This window comes from Ochotona curzoniae, unplaced genomic scaffold (assembly GCF_017591425.1).
Source record: "Ochotona curzoniae isolate NIBS_2020 unplaced genomic scaffold, NIBS_Ocur_1.0 contig_1071, whole genome shotgun sequence".
NCBI classification, from domain to species: domain Eukaryota; kingdom Metazoa; phylum Chordata; class Mammalia; order Lagomorpha; family Ochotonidae; genus Ochotona; species Ochotona curzoniae.
Window position 1 is genome coordinate 22,534,550 of NW_024464939.1, and position 24,234 is coordinate 22,558,783.

The window sequence follows — 24,234 nt, forward strand, 5'->3', positions numbered from 1 at the left end:
ACGCCATCTCACAGTGGTTTTAATTTCCATTTCCCAGACAACCAGTAATGTTGACCATCTGTGTGTATTTATTTTGTATTTTTTTGTTGTTATCTATTTTAAAATTGGCTTGATTCTTTTAAATGTTGTGAGTTTGGAAACTTGTTTATATATATGCTATTGTTTATCAAATAGAAATTTTGCAAATATTTTTCTCAGTTAATAACTTGTATTTTGTAGAGCTTTCTAAAGTTTTGGTGTAGTCCAATGTAACTTTTTTTTTGATGGTTCATGTTTTTTGTCTCCTTAGAAATATTTGCCTAATCCAGGGTCAAAAAAATTTTTTTCCCTTCCTAGAAGCTTTATAGTTTTAGGTTTTATATTGAATTGTATGATACATTTCATGTTCATGGTTTAATATGCTGTACAGTGGTGGGTTAAAATGGACTCTTCTATGTATGGATATTCAGTTCCAGCACCATTTGTTGAAAAGGCTGTACTTGATCTGTTGAATTAGTTTGATACTTCAAAAACTTTGATACTTTTGTCAGAAATCAATTGATTGTGAATTATACACTCAAAATGATTGAGCTATGCAGAATATACCTTGGTAGGTTCTTTTTCTAGTTCTAAAATCTGTTTTTATGTTGTTCTACATGTTTCTCCTTTGGACAGTCCTATATCTTGATTATTTCATCTTTTAGTAATTCTTGAAATCAGAATTCATGTCAATCTTCTGTCTTTATTCTTTTCCAAAATTATATTGAGTATTTTAGACTTTTTGTTTACCCATGTGAATTTCAGAACCATCTTGTTAATGTCCTTACAAAGACATCTGGTGGAGCTTTTGTTTGATTACATTAAATATGTTGATCAAGTTGATGATAGTTGATTTCTTGATGGCATTGAGTCTTTTGATTGATGAAAACGTTGCAATTTTTGTTTAAGTTTTACATTTCTATCATCAGAACTTTAATTTTCAACACTCGGATCTTGTTTTACTGTATTAAGTTTGTATCTAATTTTGCCATCTTTCAGATGCTATCATACAAAGTTTTTTCAAAATTCCAGTTTCTTATTGTTTGTCACTAGTGTACAGAATAAAATCAATTTTTATACATTGACCTTGTACCCTCTGACCTTTCTAAACTTAAATTTTGGTTCTAGCAGGCAACAAATCTAGGTTGATTATTCGGGAATAGTTATGTAGGTCATCATATGTTTTACAAATAAAAGTTTTATTCTTCCCTAAAGTTTTATATGCCTTTATGTTTTTGTGGGTTTTTTTTGTTTTTTCATTTTCACTTCAATGTTGAATAGGAGTGGTGAGAGTGGGAATTTTTTGCCTTGTTGCTTACCTTGGGGGAATGTATTCAACATAGGTTTTTCAAATGTTTCCTAGGTGAGTTTAAAGCCATTACATTCTAAGATTTGCTAAGAATTTGTATAGTCAGTAATGTGATTTTGTGCAGTGCCCTTTTCCTACTTCTATCAAGATATTCCGTATAGTTTTTGTATTTTTAAATGTTGACCAGTTTTGCATGCTGGTTTCTCCTTGTTGAGTCATTTTTGTGAATATGTTTATGAAGATAATGGCCTGCAGTTTTCTTGTAATGATTATGTCATCAGGGTAATGTTGGCTTCATAAAACAGAGTTTGGATGTGTTTCTTCCTGTTATTTTCTGCTGCTAGCCGTTTTATAATATTCATCAGTGTATTCATCTGCATTTGAGGTTTCCTTTATTGAAAAGTTTTTGATGTTGGATTTAATTTCTGTAATACAGTTAATAAAGGTTGTCTCTTGCTAAGTTTGTTTTATCTTTCGAAAAATCTGTCCCTGTCAGCCAAATTAGCAAATTTTTTGGCATAAAGTTACTTGTAATATTCTTTTCTTTCCCTTTCAGTGCTTTTAGCTCTTTCATTTCTGTTATTGGCAATTTGTGCCTCCCACACCCATTTTTCCTTTCTGTCTATTGTGACTAATGGTTTATCAATTTTATTGATCTTTTCTAAGAAACGGCTTTTGGATTCAAAGATTGTTCCCTGTTATATTTTTAATTTCAGTTTTATTTATTTCTATTTTTTATTCTTCTGTTTTTTTTAAAGTAGAAGTTTATTATTGATTATAAATTCATATTTTCCAGTATAGCCATTTGAAAATACAAATTTCTAAGCATAATATTAAAAATTCCTTTTAAACTTTTTATCTTTCACTTTCTGAACTATTTTGATTCCAATTTGATGGTTTTTAAATGTTAATGTTTATTTAAAATTGATTATGGGATATTAATAATTTGGACAAATGTACACTATCTTCTGTGCAACTGGAAATAACTTCCCTTAGGACTTTTTCTTTTCTTTTCATTTTATTTACAAAGAAGATTTAGAGAGTAGATGAGGTAGAGATCTTCTATCTGCTAGTTCAATCCCCAAATGACTGCAGTTGCCGGAATGGGCTTATCCAAGCTCAGGAGCCTGGAGCGTCCTCCAGGTCTTCCACAGGGTCAAGGACCTGAGCCATCATCTGCTGTTTTCCCAGACCATAAGCAGTGAGCTGGATGAGAAGGGGAACACCACAGTCAGGGAGATAGCCTACTATGCCATGGAACTGGTCCCTGGAATAACTTTTTTAATATTAGCTATGGTGCTTGAGAATAACCTGTGGGAGAAAAAACTAGTCACAAATGGTACTGAGACAATCAAATGCCTTTTTTTTTTAGATTTATTTATTCTACATACAGAGAGGAGGAGAGACCAAGAGAAAGATCCTCCACCCACTGATTCACTCCCAAAGTGGCTGCAGTTGGCCAGAGATGAGCCGAGATGAAGCCAGGAGCCAGGAGCTTCCTCATGGTCTCCCACACAGCTGTAGTGTCCCAAAGCTTTGGGCCATCTTGACTGCTTTCCTATGCCACAAGCAGCGAGCTGGATGAGAAGTGGGTCTGCCAAAATTAGAACCTGCACCAGTATGGGATCTTGACACGTACAAGGCGAGGACTTTAGCCGATCATACGGAACCCAGTCACATGTCTTTTAAAAGAATGAAGTTTGACCTCTTCCTCCTACCATAAGCAAAATTAACTCAAAATAGATAAAAAAAAAAAAAAACCCAAGTGGAAGAGCTGAAAAAAACTCTTAGAAGAATATAGGCATAAATCTTGATCTTGGTTTATGTTAGAACAGGCAACAAAAGAAAACAGTAGAGAAATAGTAATAAAACGTTTGTGCTGCAAAAGAAAGAAGAAAGTTAAAAAACCCCACCAAATGGAAAATTTTTCACAAACCACGTATTCAGTAAAGGATTTTTATCTGGGATTTTCAGAGAACTCTTCTGACTTAAAAAGCATAGCTCCCTACCCCTGCCTCAGTAGCCTAGTGACTAAAGTCCTTCCCTAGCATCTTCGTGATCCCACATGCGCACTTGTTCATATCCCAGCTACTCCACTTCTCTTCTAGCTCCTGCTTGTGGCCTGGGAAAGCAGTCGAGGACGGCCCAAAGCCTTGGGACCCTGCACCCGTGTGGGAGACCCAGAGGAAGCTCCTGGCTCCTAGATTCAGATCAGCTAAGCTCTGGCCATTGTGACCACTTGGAGAGTAAACCAGCGGATGGAAGATCTTTCTCACTGTTTCTCTTTGTATACCTAACTTTCCAATAAAAATAAATAAATCTTTTAAAAAGCAAAACCCAATTAAAAACTGTTTGAAGGATGTGAATAGGCATTTCTCAAGAGAACATATATAAATTATCAATAAGCAGCTGAAAAGATGCTCAACATTTTTAGTCATTAGGAAAATGCAAACCAAACTATAAGATAGTACTTTATACCTGCTAACATGGTTGTAATTAAAATGACAACTTGTTAGCAAGGATGTAGAGAAACTGAAATCCTCGTATAAACTGTTGGGAATGTAAAATGACTCAGTCATTGGGAAAAATAGTCTGATTCATCCTCAAAATGCTACTATATGACCCCACAATTTCATGCTTAAAGATATATCAAAAAGGAAGGAAAACATAACATCAGCATTATGCATAATAATTTAATAATGGAAACAACTTACCTGTCCAGTCAGTTGATTACTGAGTAAAGAAAATGTGGTATAACCACATGATGGAATATTATTGGGCAAGGAAAAGGAGCAAAGAGCTGGTACATAGTACATCATGATAAACCACGAGAACATTATGCCACTCTTGAAAGATCACATAATGAGATGTCTAAAATGTGTATAACCAAAGAGATAGAAAATGGGGTCTGTTCCGTGCTTAAGCTGCCTCTTGCAACACTGATATCTCATATGGGCACTGGTTCAAGTCCTACTGCTCTACTTGCTATCCAGGTTCTGGCTAATGCATCTGACAAAGCAGTGAAGGATGACCCAAAAGCTTGTGCTCCTGCACCCGTGTGGGAGATCTAGAAGGAGCTGCTGTTCCCTGAATTCCCAATCCCAGTCATCGCAACCAGTTAGGGAGTGAACCAGCAGATGGATTTTCTCTCTCTCACTCTGCCTTTGGAATAGATAAAAGAAAAAAATTTAATATTAAAAAAGAATACGTTGGTAGTTTGAAAGGGTGAGGGATGAGAAAGGAAGAAATGGGAAAGAACACTAAGGTTTAGGGTTTCCCTTGAGGTGATGAAAACTTCCTAGAAGTGTAGTGCACAACTCTACTACAAAGTGCTGCGTCATACAATTAAAGTGAATGAATTATATGAATATAACTCACGTGCTTGTATCAATCAAATGTTTTAAAAGAAGGTTAGGTGAGATTATTATCAACATGTATTTGGAGATGGTTTAGATCTCTGAAGTTAGAGCATTTTGATACCACATTCAGGCGCTCTTACTCCACTGTTGCACATCTTAGTCACAGTTTCTTTATTTGTAAAATGTTCAGTAATTTCAGGATAATTGTGATGTGCATACATCCATTAACAAAGGCGCTGGTACTTAGTAAGTACTTAGTGCATGTTTTTACAATTATTGACAACATTATTTGCTTTCTTTGGGCTAGTATACCAACATTTGAAATGATTTGTCCCCAGAAGTTGTTTTACCTCATAAAATACAATTTCCTGTCATATTTGTGGTAGGTTGTTCTATTTTTACCATAGATTCATGTAGTAAATCATTATTATTGTTTGGTCAGAGAATCAAGACATCAAGTCCCACTCATCCTTTGTACCTTTCAGTAACAGTACAATATAGTTGTTTTCATTAAAATCTACTGTATGCAGTAGGTGACTTTATCTACATTTTGTTAGAAATACTGCCTGTTATAACTAAGCTGAATTTTAGAATTCCTATTTTCTGTATGTGGAATAGTGTTTTAAATTAATGTATAAATTAAAATGCAGTAAGTTTTTCTGCAGGTCTGCATACTGAGGTAAAGGCCATGATAAATGGCAGCTTTAATACTTGGGAAGATATCCTTTAGTCACATAATGTTCAGCTTTGTGTTTAAACTTTATAAAATATATTTATGTTCCATAAATTCTTGCCTGACTTGCTGCTTTTGTGCAGATTTTTCAGTTTCATGCATGTTGATGGGTTCAATTATAGTTCATTTCACTGCTGCATATTAATTTATTGTATCAATTTAACAGAATTCATCTATTGTTCTGCTGATGGAGTCTTGGTTGGATAGATTCTGGTTTTATGATACAAGGAAAGATGTAGTCATAAATGATAAAAATACATTTAAAAAAAAAGATTTATCTTTATTGGAAAGGCACATTTACAGAGAAAAGAAAGATCTTCCATCTGCTCATTCATGCCCCAGATGGCTGCAATGGGCAGAGTTGAGCCAGTCCAAAACCAGGAGCCAGAACTTTCTTGCAGGTCCTCTGTGTGTGTGCAGGGTCCCAAGGCTTTGGGCCATCCTTCTGCTTTTCCCAGGCTACAAGCCTGGAGCTGGATGGGAAGTGGAACAGCCAGGACGTGAACCAGTGCCCACTTGGGATCCCGGCATTTGGAAGTGGAGGATTAGCCAATTGAGCAATTGTGCTGTGCTGTAAGATACGTGTTTTTGGAGTATAAGTGGTAGAATTATTGGTATGTGACACAAGAGTTGTAATGTAACTTGATTCTTAAAATTCAAAGGCCTATATAAATTATATTAGAGGAGGTAAAAAATATTCCATCAGGTTGATAGGTCATAGCTTACTTTCTCTTGCTGAAAGTTTAAATTATTCTCAATATTTCATTGTGAATGATACTTTGATGAGCGTCTGTGGAACCTGCTTTCCAGGGACAACCAAGGAGGCATGTCCTAATAGCAGCCTTGGAATAGTTATAAAACCTTTCTTCAATTATTAGAAAAATTAAAACATATTTACTGTCTGATTTAAATCTTAGGCAAGTTGGTATGTGCTTTGAATATTTTTTCATTTAATCCTAAAATAATTCAGACATAAAGTAATCAAGCCATATTTAAAGGTAGGCTGTTATATTTGTAATTACCTGTATATAGGGTCTTCTAAGAATTATTATATTTTATTTTTGAACCTTTACAGTTTGCTTTAGTTTCTGGCACATTGTAAGGCCCAGTCATTTTATTTATTCAAACAGATTTTTTTTAAACTTTGAGCATCCCTAGCCTTATAAAATTCTATTTTTGTTTGCTGAATTATCATTTACATATCTCTGAGAAAGGAAATTGGTAGGCAGTGAACTGACTGCAAGGTGTACCTGAAAAGGTGCTATTTAACACTATTTCTCCCTTTAATTTCTTTTTTTTCTCAACCATCTCTACTGAAAATGTGTTGAGGAAATTCTAGCTGGATTTTTTTTATTGCAAAATCAGATATATAGAGAGAAGAAGAAACACACAGGAAGGTTTTCCATCTGATGATTCACCTCCCAAGTGACCGCAATGGCCAGAGATGAGCCGATCTGAAGCCAGGACCCAGGAGCTCTTCTGGGTCTCCCACGCAGGTGTAGGGTCTCCAGGTTACAAGCAGGGAGCTGGATGGGAAGCAGGGCTGCTGGGATTAGAATCAGCGCCCAGATAGGATCCTGTCATGTTCAAGGAGAGGATTTTAGGCCACCACACTGGGCCACTACTTGGATTTTTATTGACATTTACCTGCCGTTGAAATTGTTCAAAATTATAATTGGAATGTTAGCAGATAAAAAGTGTGTTTTGGGTCCTTAGTTTACATTGCACTTTTTAAAGGATGTATTGATTGATTGAAAGGCAGAAGTATAAAGGGAAAGAGAGGGAGGGAAGACAGAAGGGAAAGAGGAAGTCAGAGTGAGAAGTCTTCTGTCTGCTAGCTCACTGTCCACATGGCCTCATCAGCCAGTGCTTGGGTCAAGCTGAAGCCAGGAGCCAGGAGCTGTCATTTGTCTGCTGGTTTCTGGCAGGGGCCCAAGTACTTCCAGTGCTTTCTCAAAAACATTAATAGGAGCTGGAGTGAAGTAAAGCAGCCTTACTGGAAACAGTTCGTGCTGGATACTGACATCACTGGCAGCAATTTAAACCACTTTGCCACAACAGTCCTTATTGTGTTTTTTTTATAGCTTGGCTGTTTGTTGCAAGCCCCTTTTCTGACTGTGCTATTATAATATGGAATTTTGTTTGTTTTTTTTTTTAAAGAAAGATAGATAGATGCCTGGGGGAGCTACTTTAAAATCTATGGTAATGATTTTTTATAATTCAGTAAATTTTTTATAATAAAAACTTTGAAGTTATTATCTATAAGGTAGTATATAAAATTGTATTTCAAGTATAATTATCTTTACTGTATTTTTAGTTTAATACCATAAGGAAGATTTTAATATATTAATTATTTTTTCCTTTAGGTATGGCTGATGGCAAACATTGTACTTTCCCACATCTACCTGGCAAAACCTTTGTCTATAACGCTTCTGAAGATAGACTGGAGCTGTGTGTGGATGCTGCAGGACATTTCCCCATTGGCCCTGATGTTGAAGATTTAGTTAAAGAGGCTGTAAGTCAGGTTCGAGCCGAAGCTACTACAAGAAGCAGAGAATCAAGTCCCTCTCATGGGCTGTTAAAACTAGGTAGTGGTGGCGTAGTGAAAAAGAAATCTGAACAACTTCATAATGTAACTGCCTTTCAGGGGAAAGGGCATTCTCTAGGAACTGCATCCAGTAGCCCACACCTTGATCCAAGAGCTAGAGAAATAAAGCATAACACAGGGACAGACTTTAGTCCTAGTGCCACCAAAACAGAGCCTCCTGCATTCACGTCTGTTTCTGGTAGCAGTGAGCTGGTTCGAATGGCACCCGGGGTAGTCACAACCAGAGATGGCAGGAAGCTGGATCCTGAAGTGGTTGAGGCCCAGCGAAAAAAATTGCAGGAAATGGTTTCTTCTATCCAGGCTTCAATGGACAAACACTTACGAGATCAAAGTACAGAGCAGTTACCATCTGACCTTCCTCAAAAAGAAGTTGGGAGTTCTGGGAATCTTCAGACTGGCATGACTGAGTCTTGTTCTTTAACTGGTGGCACTGAAAATTTGAATACAGAAACAACTGAAAGCTGTGTGGCAGATACATTGGGAACAGAGCTTGCCACAAGGTCAGAAGCACAAAAGGGAAATTCTGTGGAAGAACCTGAAGAGATGGATAGTCAAGATGCCGAGATGGCTAACACAACTGAGCCAATGGATCACTCTTGATTTAGTTAGAGGCTGATAAAGGCAGTGTTTATTGTGAATATGTAATATTTGTTGGCTGGGCCACATAACTTGATTAGTCATTAAAAATCTTGTATGTATGTAATTCAGAGATTATATCTTGTTATTCAGTGCATGATAGCAGTGTGTGATTGGCAATAGCTTTTAATATTCTGCTGCCCAGGCTGGCTCTGAGTTCCTGTAAGCTAGTTATTAGATCTGCTGAGATGAGTTTCCTCCATAGATGTATGTAGTTAATTGGAAGTTCTTTGTCATTTTAATTCCATGAAAGTTTTAATGTTTCAAACATGAAAATTCTCTTACTGAATTTGCTTCATTTCTGAAAAGGCCAGAACAGGGAGGAAGTGAGATTTTGCTAATGTTGATGTTGTCAAGATAACCATTCCTAAATTTATTAATGTGTCAAAAGATTTAGGTAAATCTGACGGTTGAACTAAATTATATCTTAAAGTACAGAAAATGCTTCATTAAACAGATTCTGACATTTCCATGGATGTGAACACATTCACAGGTATAAGTATTCTTAGCAAAAAATATCTTGAAAATGGAGTGTAACGATACAATTTGCTGATTTGAGCAAAGTTGAAGAAAAATGTCTATTCTAGAATGATAGTCAGTGTGATTCAGTTATGTTGCTGTCTGAGCCAACACAACCAGTAGTGTGCTCTGTTGTTGATAATATGTTACCATTAGTTGTTGAGTCCTGGCCTAGTCAAGAATCACCTAATTTTTTTTTTTTTTTAATCTTGCAGAAAAGTGGATTGCAAATTGTGGTAGAAAATTAAAGAAATAATGGTAGCAGTAGTTAATCTCTAATTTTCAGAGTTTGTCAGATTCACAGAGAATAAATATAATAAGAATTTATCTTTATGGATAAGTTACACTGTTTTACAGTTTTGATCAATGGTATTTAAGCCTGTATATGCTAAGTGTCTTTGAGCCAAAAATGTTTCCTTTCTTTAGTAGAGTCCAAAAGGTATTCTTTGTTTGCTTCACTTGGATTTGGATGCGTATTTTCCTGCATCATAACCTGACTAACAGCGTTTGCTTGATAGTGTATTTCAGCAAATCTTTAGTGCCAGTGTCCTTGAGAAGCAGCTTTCATGCATTATTCCTTGAAGAAAAGAGTGTTCAATCAGATTGGTATTGCACTATTTTATCCTATTCTGCAAATCTGTATTCTGAATTGTACATTTCAACCCATCTTCCTCCACTGTTTGCCGAAATTAAGTTGAATTTGAGTGGATGAAAGACAAGATGTATGTTAATACAGTCTCTTACCTAGAGCATTCAAAGCCTGGCCGTCTCTGTTTGCACATGTAACAGATGCACAAGTGCTTGCAGTTCTAAAGGAAAGTGTATCAGGTGTTTAAAAATCTTTATCTGTTGATTTATAAGGGATATAGACAGGATATAAACATGTTTCAGATAAGAGAGGTTTTGCTTCTTTCTATGAAAGTATCTGTAACTGTATCTTCATATTAAACAAACTACTTCATTTTTAATAAAGGAAAGATTGGAGAATCCAGACATTTTACAAAAGCATCTGAGCAAGATATATACATATATTATTCCAAATAGCTTTTGCCACGCTTTCTTTTATAATATTTTGTTTCCATTCTTCTATTTAGAAATTTAGTTTTAAATATCTGTGTATCTAAATAGCAGGAAAATTTAGAATCTCTACATTGTGCACTAGTTTTGCCTAAGGTAAGAGATGCAGCTACCAAATAATATTTGTCACTTAATATAGCTAGCTTCTGTGCATTAAGAATATCCGTTCACTAACCACTATGATTTTTGGCCATTTCAGCCATTGGAATGTTTTTTCTTTTTTCTTTCCCTTTTTTTTTTTTGGACTTAAATATGATAAAACAATATTTAATGAGCAAAAAAATGAACTGCTTCCCAATTATATAATCATCTCTAACAAATACTTTCTTCACCTGTGGCTTGGTATGTTTAGTTAATAACTGACAAATCTTACAGGATTCAAGTAAAAGTATCAAGAAGTAAATTTTATCTCCCAATTAAATACTTCAATTTAGTATAAGTTAGAATGTGAACTTGTGAACATTAGAAGATGGGCTTTCTTTCTGATAGTACTTACTGGTTTCTGTGGCCACAGGGATAGTCTCTAGAAGTCAGGTATGGATAATACAGTAACAGTTTGGATTCTCCCTTTGATAAAGAATAAAAGGCTTGATTCTGAGAACTGATAAGAATTTCTTGAAATTATTTTAAACAAGGTGGAAATCTGGTGGGGAGTAGTTAATTTTTTTTTTTTGTGAAGTGGGCATATCATCATGACAAGTTTTCAAACAGTTTTTTCAAACCTTTTTTCCCCCTCTTTTCTATGTATTTGAGAAACAGAGGCAGATTTCTGTCTGCTAATTGACTGCCCCACATAGCTGCTATGGCCAAGGCTGGGCTTGGTGGAAGCCAAGAGCCAAGAGTGCAATCCAGGTCTCCTGCAAGGGGAGCAGCAGTGATGGCCCAGGATGTGCAGTGAGTGGGAGGCTGGAGTCAGAACTAGAGTCAGAAACTGAATCTAGATAACTTACACAAGACGCTGGCATCTGAATTGGTGTCTTACCTGCTTGGCTATATGCCCTTTCCCTCTCTCAGTTTTTATGCCCTTCCATATGGTTATAATCAAATGCATCACTATAGAATTATTATTTATGACATTGCCACATCTAGGTGTCCAAAAAATTTTTAGCCCTAGTTGCTAGTGTAACTATGACTTGATGATTTATTTTTGCACTGTAGTGTCCTGTTGAACATTGAAATACAGTTTTGAGTTTTTTTCTGCAGTAATTTGTTCTGTAGTTAATCACGCTAAGTTTAAATTGATGACCCAAAGCCTAGGTAGAGTTGAAAGTGGTGTATATCCAAAATACTAGTAATGAAAAACTAGTTGAAATTGAGAAAGACAAGATGCTGCCAAATATTAAGAGAATAACATTAACTCCAGGGGAATGATTACTCAGGAACTAAGGAACAAGCCTATGTAGTCTAGCTTCTCCCCTTTTACTATCTTTCACATATTTGTTGGAAAATGTTAGGACCAACGCATGAAAAATGTAGCAAATGCAATTGACTAAAATTTGCTTCTTTCTAGATGACTTTTAGTTTGTTTTTTATAATCAAGGCTGCTGCTTGCAATTAAGATATCGATTTGAAGTGCATCTGTGATTCTTGGTCCCTGTTCTGATATGTTTCCCTTCTTCGGAGATGTGCAGTGACCTTTGCATATAGTCTTTTTACCTCAGGGAATTCACTTGCTAGCAACTCACATACTTCTAAGGACAGGTTTTTAAGAGATTGACAAACCACATGTTAGCTGCTACGTGTAAAAATGATGACAGTATTGTTTTACGTAGTTACCTCCTAATACTGCCTGCTAAATATTTAGGCCTCACAAGTAACTTTTAGGTAGAAGGTAAACATGTAACTTCTGTCGGTAATTACATAATTGATCAATATAGTGACAGTATCATGGAATGTTTCAGTATCAGTACAATTTTGTCCTCATTTTATCAACAGTAATTCAGTTGGTTTATACTAAAAATGCTTCAGTGCAGAATTTGAGTTATCTGGTTCTCAAAGCAGGTCCATCTTAAGATATCCATGAAAGCAAAACAGGTTTAGATACATTTTTGAAGTAACATGGGTAGGCATCCTACAGTTCAACGTTATCAAGATTAGCAAAAGGTTTAGCAAAATTGTACAACCTCAAGGCTCTTCACAGTTCATTTAAGAAATTTTCAAACCAGAACTATTTACATGAAAAATAGGTAAAATGTATATTTAAGAAATAAAATAGCAAAAGGGAGATATGTCACCAATGTAAGTAATAAAATTAATTACAAGTTCTGCTGTTCTTGATTCTTCAAGATGCTGGATGTTTTCAGTTCATATTTAATGATCGTGGAAATTTTAATATTTGTCCCCAAATACCAGAAATTGTAAAAATTGTGAATTATTGGAGAAAAATGCCATTGTATATCTGACATTTAAATTTTTAAATTATGAAGTCTACATGCTTTTGTAGTATAATAATATAATGATTATTCTCTTGTAAAACAAAAGGAAACTAGTAAAAAAAAAAGTTTTAGTTGCTGTTTTCTGCTTGTATCAATTACTTAGTATCTCAATATAAAGTATTGCCTATTTTTCTTTACAATGCAGAAATCCTTCCTGAGCCTTTATGCCTGTGGTAGAGCAATAAAAGACTGAAAAGGTTTTCAGTATTTTCAGGTTTGCTTGAATTTAAAGTCAATTTGTAAAAATTAGTGCCAAGAACTAGACAGTCTACTTTTTGGAGGAAAGTGCAATTTAAAGTATGTAAAAATAAACAGTTATAGTGTAAGCATTTAGAAAGAGTTAAGTAGCAAGTACTTCACTGCTTAATAAAATAGTATAGATGTTAAATCATCTTTAAGGCACTGCCTGTTAGCCATCATTTTCTGATTTTGTGATTATATATTATATTTAAATGATGAATATAATAGTGTATTTTAACAGTGTATAGTGTCCCTATAGCACAGCTCACTGTACAGTATTTGAAATTTTCTTTCCTATGAATAATAAAACTTCCCGCAATTTCTGCACATTAACTTTTTAAAGCAGTATTTTATTCTTTAGTTTCCTGAAATTATACCTTAATATTACAGTGTGTGAACATACAGCTCAGTTTTATAGAGATTCTTAGTGTAATAAAGTTTGAAAGACTTCCTCAAGTGGATTATTATACAGGGACAATAATAAATCTCCTTAAAGATTTCAGTGCTAGCTGAAATGGGCTGATTTACAAAAGAGTAAGCAAAATTTCTTTAGCCATATTGCATAATTGGATCATCTAATGCATAGTGAATATTAACAAATGAGTGTTCTGTTAGCCAGAGAATGTGGTGTTTTGGAGCCGTACAAAAGATGCTGGTGGAGTTGTGCAGTGAGTTAAGCTGCTTTCTATAATGATAGCCTCTCTCATCAGAACTGGTTTCAGTCCCAGCTGCTCCACTTCAGTCCTGCTCCCTGCAAATGTGCCTGGGGAAGCAACAGAAACTGGTCCAAATATCTGGGCTCCTACCACCCACATGGGGGACGGTTAAAGACTCCTGGCTTTGACCTAGCCGTTGGAACCATTTGCAGAGTAAGTCAGTCAGTGAATGGATGATGATCTCTTTCTCTGTTACTCTATCTTTCAAATAAATTTTTTAAACATTGATGAAATGAGATGAAGGGAAATACATCAAATACAACTAAATTACACATGTACAGCTTGACAACACTCAACTTACATCTACTTGAAGATAAATCTACTTTTACATATATACTTAGTACACATTTTGTAGGTTTCATTCGGTAATTTATAGCCCTTAATGGCTCATTTTCTAGCTTACCACTTACTGTGTTGTGAAGATTAAGATGAAAGTGGTGCCTGACATGGTGACACCCTAACCTGTGCTGTTATAACCCTAACCCGTGCTGTTACATAGTTTTAAAGGAATGTGCAATTCAATTGCCATGATGGGATAAATCATCACATGAGGGGCGCACCTAAAACATTTTCATTTCTGGTGTATGATTCATGACCTGAAAGGTGGATCGTTGAGGTGCAGGGCTTTCAGACCACATGCAGCCCTTAGGCTCTGGAGAATTGAGTTTGTTCTGTGGCACTGCTGAAGTCCAAAACCTTTCAAGGCCTCGGTTTCTATTGTAGCCTGTGGTTTAGTGATTGTTACCCTTTTAATCAGTTGACAGTGTCATCCTGGCCTCACTTGCTAAGGATGGTGCCGAGGGGAGAGATGAACCTGAAGTAATCTCATAATTACCTTTGCATGTATTGTAGCTGCAATTGTCCCAAACTTAGGCTTCTGGTCCAGATATGCATGCTATTGGTCACATGATCAAAATAGAACTCTAAAAATCTTGAGTGAACAAAATAAGATAAGCTATCTAAGGACATTCGATTATGAATTTTTTTTTTTTTCATGACTGGCTCTTTCAGACCTCTCAGTACTTGCCATTTTGACTGAGTAATTGTTTCTGGTCATTAAAAATGAGAATAGAAAAAAATCACAAGCCTTTCATTGATTTTTCTGAATTGGATATAATACATGAGAGTTAAAGAGGTTTTTAATTTGTCTACTTATTTTCTTCTGTGGTCCATTTCTCATACCTCAAAATTCTTAGCTGAAAAACATGTGACAATCCATAGGGGCTATTCCTGTTTGTATAGGAAGAAATACATATGAGTTCTGTCTAAAATAATAATTTTATATTTGATTCATGGAATCGCTGCATTAGTCACAGGTAAAGCATTCACGTAGTCAAAACAAATGATCAAAGCCAAACACCTTTTCTAGCAACTGGGGAGACATTTCTGTGAAAGACAAAGTGTGTTTCTGCAGGCTTACAACCCAGTGATGGGATCATTCGTAATAGCTATTAGTGACCACTCTCGTTTTATTCAGGCATTAGGTTAAACCCTTAAATAGTTAAACTTACAGTCAAAACAACTCTTCATTTTTAGGAAGTAATACAGATTAGAGAGTTTGCACAGATTAGCTAGTGGAACCTAAAATTTATAGGTGGCAAATCTGATTTTAAAAGCCAGGTGTTTCAATAGCCTTTGCTCTTAATCTCAATGCTACATTCATAATTTAGTAAGGGGGTAGAATTGGGCAGGCATGTATGTCTTTATAAACATCTGTAGTTAAATCTCGCTTGTTTTTAGGGATGCCAATCTGATTTGAACTTGCTTCAGTGTATAGTACCTGGCTTTAATTTTACTTCTTCCTAGTTCCCTTTCTGAACACCAATCCTCCTAAGTTCCTCCTATCTTGGGATTCTTTCTTTGCTTTCCCCAAATTTGGAGGTGCTTTCAGAGTTGCTTTAATGACTAATCTGGGTAGATTGGAGAGACGTTGGTTAGATACAAAGTCCAACTGCTTCATTCCAAGGACATAGAGTAATTAAAGTTATTTGCTGAGTGAGTCTTGCTGCTTTGGAGGGAAGGTTTCTGAGAGTGATATTTCTCAGGGTAGCTCAGGGACTACATGCATCTCACCTAGGAAACATTCCTGTGGAATCCATTGTGCCAGAAATTTTCCGGAGCACAAAGAATAAACATGAGAAAGACTTACTGTTTGCACCAGGGTTATGTTTTTGGTAAAGGAGAGATACATTTAAATCAAGAGTGCATGTAGAGAGGCTATCAGATGATATGGGATCACACTGTAAGAGGAACTAATGCTTCCCAGGAGCTGAGACTTTAAGCTGCTAGAATCTTTAAAAATCAAATTTGCAACATAGGCATCTCATATTGGGTCTCTGACTGAAGTCCTAGCTGCTATGATTCAGCTTCCTACTTTGCAAGGGGGAAGTCATGTACCCAAGTACTTGAGTCCCTTCCACCCGTATCTGAGCCCAGGATGGAGTTCCTGGCTTCTGGCTTCCACCTGGCCCAGCCCCAGTTTTGAAGACCATTTGAAGAGTGAACCAGCAGATAGAAGATTCCTTCATCTGCCTTCCAAATGTATTAATATTTTTTTAAAAACTCAAATGAGCAAGAGTCAGCAACACCAAAAATGTTTTCCTTGTGGGATCAATCCATCAAGCGAAATTGAGATGCTGTGTTTGCCATACCATAATCCCCAACCCTTCCTGTAAGGGAATGTTGTCCTGGGAGAATAGAGAGGAAATAGTGAGAACACTTGCAAAGTGAGATTGTAAGGGGAAAAAAAACAAGCTACCCGGGAACGGGTATCCGCATTAAGCTTATGAAACCAACTTCAGATACACAAACTTATCCTTTGAAACTCAAAGGTACCTCTACTTCTGAATATGACCCATGTAAATTAAGCTCAAAGATATATAATAAAAATAGAAGCAAAAAAGTAAGAAAATCACATTAAGGGTTAGAAATCCTCAGTTATTCTTTCTTTAAACATTACCTGGATTACAGAAAGATTAGTGGTGCCATTTTTTTTCTAGTTGCTCATGACCCAGCTTCCTGTTTTCATTAAGTAGTGCTGCCCAAGTGCCTAGAAACCAGATGCCTACCCTAAGTTTCATTATGCATTTTGGATTTAAGGCCATCATTATGTAATGTTAGGGCAGATGATTTAGTACTTTCTTTAGTAAATGTTAAAATGTTATTTTAAATTTACCTGGTACAGTGGAGCAATTAGGAAACTCATTTCTGAAAAAGAAGTAATCTGTGAAATTCTCATTGCAGTAGCCTTGAAGTTTTTTCCATATGAGTTACTCTTTTTTTAAATTTTATTTATTTATTTATTTATTTGGAAAGGCGGATATACAGAGAGGAGAGACAGAGAGGAAGATCTTCCGTCTGATGATTCACTCCCCTAGTGAGCGCAACAGCCGATACTATGCTGGCCCAAAGCCAGGAGCCTCTTCCGGGTCTCCCACGCGGGTGCAGGGTCCCAAGGCTTTAGGCCGTCCTCGACTGCTTTCCCAGGCCACAGGCAGGGAGATGGAAGGGAAGCGGGGCTGCTGGGATAGAACCGGCGCCCATATGGGATCCCGGGCGTGCAAGGTGAGGACTTAACCACTTGTGCCACCGCGCCGGGCCCAAGTTACTCTTTTTTAAAAAATATATTTCTTTTATTGGAAAGGCATATCAGATTTATGGAGAGAAGGAGAGACAGATTTTCCATTTGCTGGGTCACTCTCTAAATGGCTGCAGTGGCCATAGCTGAGTCAATTAAAAGAGTGTGGGGTGTCAAGGCTTTGGACATTCTTCTACTGCTTTCCCTGGCCACATGCAGGGAACTGGATGGGAAGTGGAGCAGCTAGGACACGAGCTGATGCCCATGTGGGATCCCAGCGCATACATGGTGAGGATTTAGCCATTGAGCCATCATGATGGGCCCTGTTTGTTTTGTTTTTTCTCAATAACAGAGAGGAAAAGATCTTCCATCCACTGGTTCACCCCCCAAATAGCAGCAATGGCTATAGCTGAGTTGATCCAAAGTTGGGAGCCAGGAGCCTCTTCTGGGTCTACCACATGGGGTGCAGGGGCCCAAAGACGTGGGCTATTCTCCACTGCTTTCTGAGACCCTAAGCAGGGGGTTGTGTCAGAAGTAGAGCAGCAAGGACACGAACTGGCCCCTGTACAGGATGCCCGTATAGGAAGCTGTGTGATTAGCCTGTTGAGCTACAGCACTAGCCCCATAATAGTTCTTTTTTAAAAAAGATTTATTTGAAAGTCAGATATACAGAGAGGAAGATCTTCTGTCTGATGATTCATTCCCCAAGTGACCACAACAGCTAGAGCTGAGCCAATCCGAAGCCAGGAGCCTGGAAACTCCCCTGGGTCTTCCACACGGGTGCAGGGTCCCTACATCTTGGGCCATCCTCTACTGCTTTCCTAGGCCACAAGCAGGGAGCTGGATGGGAAGCGGAACAGCTAGGATTAGAACTGGCACCCATATGGGATCCTGGTGCTTGCGAGGCGAGGCCTTTAGCCACTAGGCTACCGCACCAGATCCTATAGTTACTTTCATTTCTTTTTTTTTTCTTTCTATAGTTAGTTTCAAAGTAACAGATGTATATGATTAAACCCATTCAAAATTATTTTTTTTAAAAAAAAAACACACAGTTATCCCCCATTGCTAACTCAACCATTTATCTCTGGTAAAAATTTCTGTTTTTTAAAAAAATGAGTTGATTTGAGGGACAGAGAGATTGACATCCCTACATAGCTCACTCCTCAAATACCTGTCACAGCAGAGACTGGATCAGGCTGAAGCCAGGAGCAGAAAACTCAATCGAGATCTCCCCTTTGAGTGACAGGAATCTTGGCTGCCTGGCAGGGTCCACATTGGCAGGAAGCTGGAATCAGGAGCCAGAGCTGGGCATTGAACCTAGGCAGTCTGATATGGAACTTGGGCATCACAACACATGTCTTAACTGCTAGGTTAAACACCTACTCAATATAAACAAGATGTTTAGTTGGTGTTTTTTCAGTTAGGAATGATGAGTCCTTTTGTACCTATTTAAAGACTTAATATACTTAATATACTCAATCTGTTAAGATGTCAGCTTTAGGCCTTATCTCATTACTCTTGTATGTAAAACTGTCATTTCTATTATTCCTAATATTCCCATCCTTCCATTCTGCTTCCTGGCTTTTATCAGCTATACATTGCTTTTACACTGTTAAGGCTTATGGTCTTCAAAATATGTTCCTGAAACCATAATTATTTTTTAGAAAGTCTTGTAGCCTCCTAAAAGTGGTAAACAACTGAGGAGAACCCCAAAACGTTAAAATGCAAACAACTTTCTTTAATATAGTATCAACTGGAAGTGAAGCTTTCCAAGGCAGACACTGTAAGTTAATTTGTGAGAATGGTCTTTTTATTGTTTCCTGAGTATAATTGTACCAGCAGTTACTCTGCAAGAAGAAAATAGGTTTAAAAAAGGGGGGCAAGGGTGGAATAATTTGTAGAGGAAATTAGTGCAGAAGTCTCAGAGTTTACAAACAGCAGCATGGAAATTCATGTCTTGTGGATATTATGTTCCCCAGCAACAAGTTATAAACCTGTGTTAAAGATTTTGTGGTATGCTGGTAAATTATTTGGTTTTCTTTACATAAATTTAAAAAAAAAAAAAAGATCTATTTTTTTGAGAGCCAGAGGGAGAGAGGGAGAGAGACAGATTCTTCATCAACTTGTTCACTCCCAAGACAGCTGCAATGGCAAGTGCTGGGCCAGGCAGATCCCATAAGCTCCATCTGAATCTACCACGTGGATAGCAGGGGCCCAAACACTGGCTCATCTGCTGTTTCTCCCAGGCCATTAGCAGGAAGCTGGTTGGAGGCAGAACATCTGGGATAAAAAACCATGCTCAGTGAGGATCGCCAGCATTATAGGTGGAAGGTTTACTGCTATGCTACAATACCTGTGGTTTTCTGTTTTTAATGCCCTAAATACACTCTCTCACAATTTAGTCTCTATATTTCATTTAAAAAAGTGTTTGGAAGGCACAGTGACAGGTAGAGAGATCTGTTGCTGATTCACTCTCCAAAATGGCTGTAAGGCCACAGCTAGGAGCTTGGAACTCCTTCCTTGTGGTTTTCCCATGTGAGTGGCAGAGGTCCACATGGGCCACCTTCTGCTGTTTCTCCAGCTGCATTATCAGGGAGAGCATTGGAAATGGAGCAACTGGGACTTGAACCAGTACTGAGATGTAGGATGCTGGTGTGGCAGGTAGAGGCTTACCCTTGCAATGCTTGCCACCCCCTTGCTTCCTATCCTTTATTTTAAATCCTCAGGAAGCTCACTATTATAAACAAGGGCTATAGTTCAACCTACACAAATGATTGCTTTTTGAAGAAAAAGCGTATTCCTTATTATTATAGGCCAAAAATGTTGGCAGTTTCAGAGGGGGCATGTTAGTTTCCCATTGCTACTGTACCAAAACACCATGAATTTAGTTCCATACAAACCTAGATTTGGGAGTTCAAAAGTGCCAAAAAGATATTAAAGGGCAAAGATTGTGGTAGCAGCAGTCCTGGATACCCCAGAGTGTTTGTTTCTTTGCATTTTCTGGCTCTTTGAGGTTGTCTGCCTTCTGCTTGGTTCCTGGACGTCTCTGCTTTAGGTTAAGAGCCAGTCCTGTACCATCTTGCAACTTTCAACTCTCCTGCTTCCCTCTTCCACACTTAAGTACTCCTGTGAGTCATTGGCTCGCCTGCTAGTCCAGGATGATAATTTAATCACACCACCAAGACACCTTTGCCAGGCAAGGTAATATGTTCATAGATTCTGAGGATTTTGGCATAATCATCTTTGGAGAATCATTATTGTACCTACCACAAAAGAGCAGAGCAAGGAATATTGGATAGAAATACATTTTAAAATAGTTCTGCCCCTTAAATTTTTTTCTTTTGAGGTTGCTCTTACTTATTAGAAAAAAAAAAGATTTGGTTTTTTACAAAAGTTATTTTTTATTGACTTAGAAGGTAGAGAGCGAGAGATCCCTGCTAATGTGCCTGGAAAAGCAAAAGATGGCCCAGGTGCTTATGTCCCTACCTCCATGTAGACCTGGGAAAAAGGTAAAGGTCCAGGCTCCTGGCTAAGCCTGGTCAGCCCTGGCCATTGTGGTCATTTGAGGAGAGAACAAGTGGATGGATAAATTTCTGTCTTTCCTGCTCTTTCTATAATTTGTTTTTCAAACAAAACAAAACAAACAAGCTTTAAGAAAATCCTTCTATCTTAAAAAAAAAAATCACCCTAAATGAAGAGTGGAGATGAGCAAACTTACTGGTGGTTGTAAGAGAGAGGATGGAACAAACACCTCCGTAGTCAAGTTACAGTTCTAAGCCCAAGTTTTGTTTTCAGATTGAATGTATAATACATGATGTTTTTATTTCTGTTGAAGCACATTATTGTGTTTTTAGCACTGGCAATCCAGACAGGTTTGACATACCATTGCCTATGTTTGCTATTTTCTTCTAGTATTTGCAGCCACCTTTGGAGTTCAGCTTAACTCATTTTTTAAATTAAAAAAAAATAGGAATTCATGTTTTTTAAATTCCAAATATATTAATATTTAGGCTAACAAGGTGAAGCCTGCTTTGCCCCCATCTCACTTCTTTCTCCATTGTCAACTGTTAACAGTTCCTGTATTCCACAAACCATTTTGTAGAATAAGACATGTTTCCACATAGCTTTTCTTTTTTAAAGATTTATTTATTATTTGTATTGGAAAGTCAAATATACAGAGAGGAGGAGAGACAAAGAGAAATATTTTCTGTCTGCTGATTCACTCCCCAAGTGGCTGCAATGGCCAGAGGCGAGCCGATGTGAAGCCAAGAGCCAGGAGCCTCTTCCGGGTCTTCCACGTAGGTGCAGGGTCTCAAGGCTTTGGGCCATCTTCTGTTGCTTTCCCAGGCCACAAGCAGTGAGCTGGATGGGAAACAGGCTCCCTTGGTTTAGAAGCTGCACCCATATGGGATCCCAGTGGTACATGCAAGGCAAGGACTTTTAGCCACTAGATTACGGCACCGGCCCCCATACCATTACATGGCTTTTATTCACATATATGGCATCATGCTCATCATACAGTTTTTCTATTTTTTAAGAATTATTTATCTTATTTTTATTGGAAAGTCAGATACACAGGGAGGAGGAGAGACAGAGAGGAAGATCTTCTGTCTGATGATTCACTCCCCAAGTGACCACAATGGCTGCAGCAGAGTTGATCTGAAGCCAGGAGCTCTTCGTGTCTTCCACATGGGTGCAGTGTCCCAAGGCTTTGGGCCGTCCTCTGTTGCTTTCCCGGGCCACAGCAGGGAGTTGGATGGGAAACTAGGTTGTTGGGATTAGAACCAATGCCCTTATGGATTCCCAGCTTGTGCAAGGTGAGGACTTTAACTAGTAGGTTACTGTGCTGGACGCGCTGCTTCTTTTTTGTATATTTTACTATTTCTGTACTATATGTACACTATTTACAGTTGAGTGCCCAGGTAGTGGAGTGATTGACAGCTTGGGTTCTCATTCCAATTTTGGTTCAGTTACCATAAACCTTAGGATAAATTAACATTTTGGTGCTCAATTTGATCAATTAAAATAATTCATTTCGGCCCAGTGTGGTGGCCTAGTGGCTAAAGTCCTTGCCTTGAACATGCTTGGATCACATATGGGCGCCAGTTCTAATCCCGGCAGCTCCACTTCCCATCCAGATCCCTGCTTGTGGCCTAGGAAAGCAGTCAAGGATGGCCCAAAGCTTTGGGACCCTGCACCCATGTGGGAGACCTGGAGGAAGTTCCTGGCTCCGGATCAGCACAGCACTGGCTGTTGTGGTCACTTGGGGAGTGAACTATTGGATGAATGATTTTCCTGTCTGTCTCTCCTCCTCTCTTTATATCTGACTTTCTGATAAAAATAAATTTAAAAAATTAATTGATCTGAGTGACTAAGTGGCACAAAGAAGAAGAAATCTGTGTGCTGGTTTACTCCCCCAAAGCCCTCCAAAGCCAGGCCTAGGCCAGGCTGCAGTCGGGAGACTCGGCTTCCGTCCAGGTATGGGTGATGCATGGTGGGACTCAGCAGCTTGAGCCAGAATTTGCTGTTTCACAGGAGCATTAGCAGAAACCTCGGTCCAAGATTGAGTAGCTGGGACTTGAACCAGGAACTCTGACATGGAATGCTTCAACTTCATCTGCCGTGTCACAATACAGGCTTGTAATTTTCCCATTTTGAAGTGGGCAAAAACAATAGCACCTATCTATTTCTTCAAATTGTTATAATAGAAGCTGTGAGTACGACCCAATAAAAACACATGCAAAATGCCTAGAAAGGCCAACAATTTAATTACCGTTTAGCAGCATGTTCTCAGTCTTATATTGTTATTTCCAGCTATATAAATATTCCTTTATGCCTGTGAACAATTTGGGACCAGAAGGTAAATGCTTCTTAGTTGGAGTTCTAGTAGAATATACATTCAAGTGTTTTTTTTTTTTGTATCTGCTGAACTGTTTTATAACATCCATCAAAGGTGATACATATATTAATGAATTTTGCTCTGTACTGCTTCTCAAAAGGATTATGCCGGTTCTCAGTACTACTACCAAGGAGTTATTAAAATCTTGTTGGCAGGATTAAGAAAAAAAATGTTCACTTCACTAGACATAAAAAAGTATTTCTAATTTATTCTGATATGTACTTTTACTCTACTTGTGTGGGCACATTTACTTATTATTCACCCTTTTCTTTCATTTATTCCACAAACACTGTATTTATTGAGCATCTGAGTGTGTCACTATTCTAGGCGTTGTAGGGTGTGAACACGATCATGCCAAACATGTCTAGGGTTTATTAAGGAGTCTTTATCAACCAAGTTTGGTGATAACAGGGCCCACTAGAAATAGAAAATCACAAATCCATATAGTAATTCTGCCAATCGAAACCCCAGGTTGAACAAATGGTCATTACCCTGAAGTCCATCCGATACACTGAAGACCTAGACCCAGCTTCCCCAACAATGTAAGTTATCCTAAGAGACATGCAACGAATAACCTGGACACACTTACGAAGCTGCATTCATCTTTCCCTGGCTTCTCTGCCCACATTCTACTGCTGCTAGGCCTCACTTCTCCTGGAATGCTTGATAGAACACAAATTAGAAATACAGAGCATCATAGCATTGCTATCTTTACTGTCCCACCTAAGCAGTAAACAGAGGGTGAGAAATACAGGTGCATAGAGGCCATGCTCAGGGGCTACCTGTCCTAGTTTGTCCTTGGGAAGCCAGAGAACAAACAGGTGCTAGGAAGGCCAAGGATCAAGAGTGCCAGAGCCAAGCAGGCACAGGACCAAAAGAGCTACCCCTTCCCTGTCATGAGCCTTTTTAGGGACTTGTGAGGAGAGTGGTTAGACAATACCACCTCCTCTGAGATTCCAGGTGATGATAGGTGAGCATCACAGGTGACAGGATGGATCACCTGTGTGCTGGTGGGGATGGCTTCCAAGCTCCTGACTCTGAACTAGTTGCCTACCTCACCACATGCGGATTGGGGAGCTAGCAGTAAATATGTTAGAAAAATTCCCTC

At 37.9% G+C, this 24,234-nt stretch overlaps 1 protein-coding gene across 1 annotated transcript in view; it reads left to right on the top strand.

The window, feature by feature from the left end:
• The window catches only part of VCPIP1 (valosin containing protein interacting protein 1), a 30,356-nt gene extending 19,492 nt beyond the window's left edge, over positions 1-10,864 (top strand). Inside the window, exon 3 of the mRNA XM_040994845.1 lies at positions 7,786-10,864. Within this exon, the coding sequence (XP_040850779.1) occupies positions 7,786-8,627 (842 nt within the window). The 3' untranslated portion in view covers positions 8,628-10,864. The remainder of the gene's footprint in view (positions 1-7,785) is intronic.
• Positions 10,865-24,234: the final 13,370 nt, after the last annotated feature.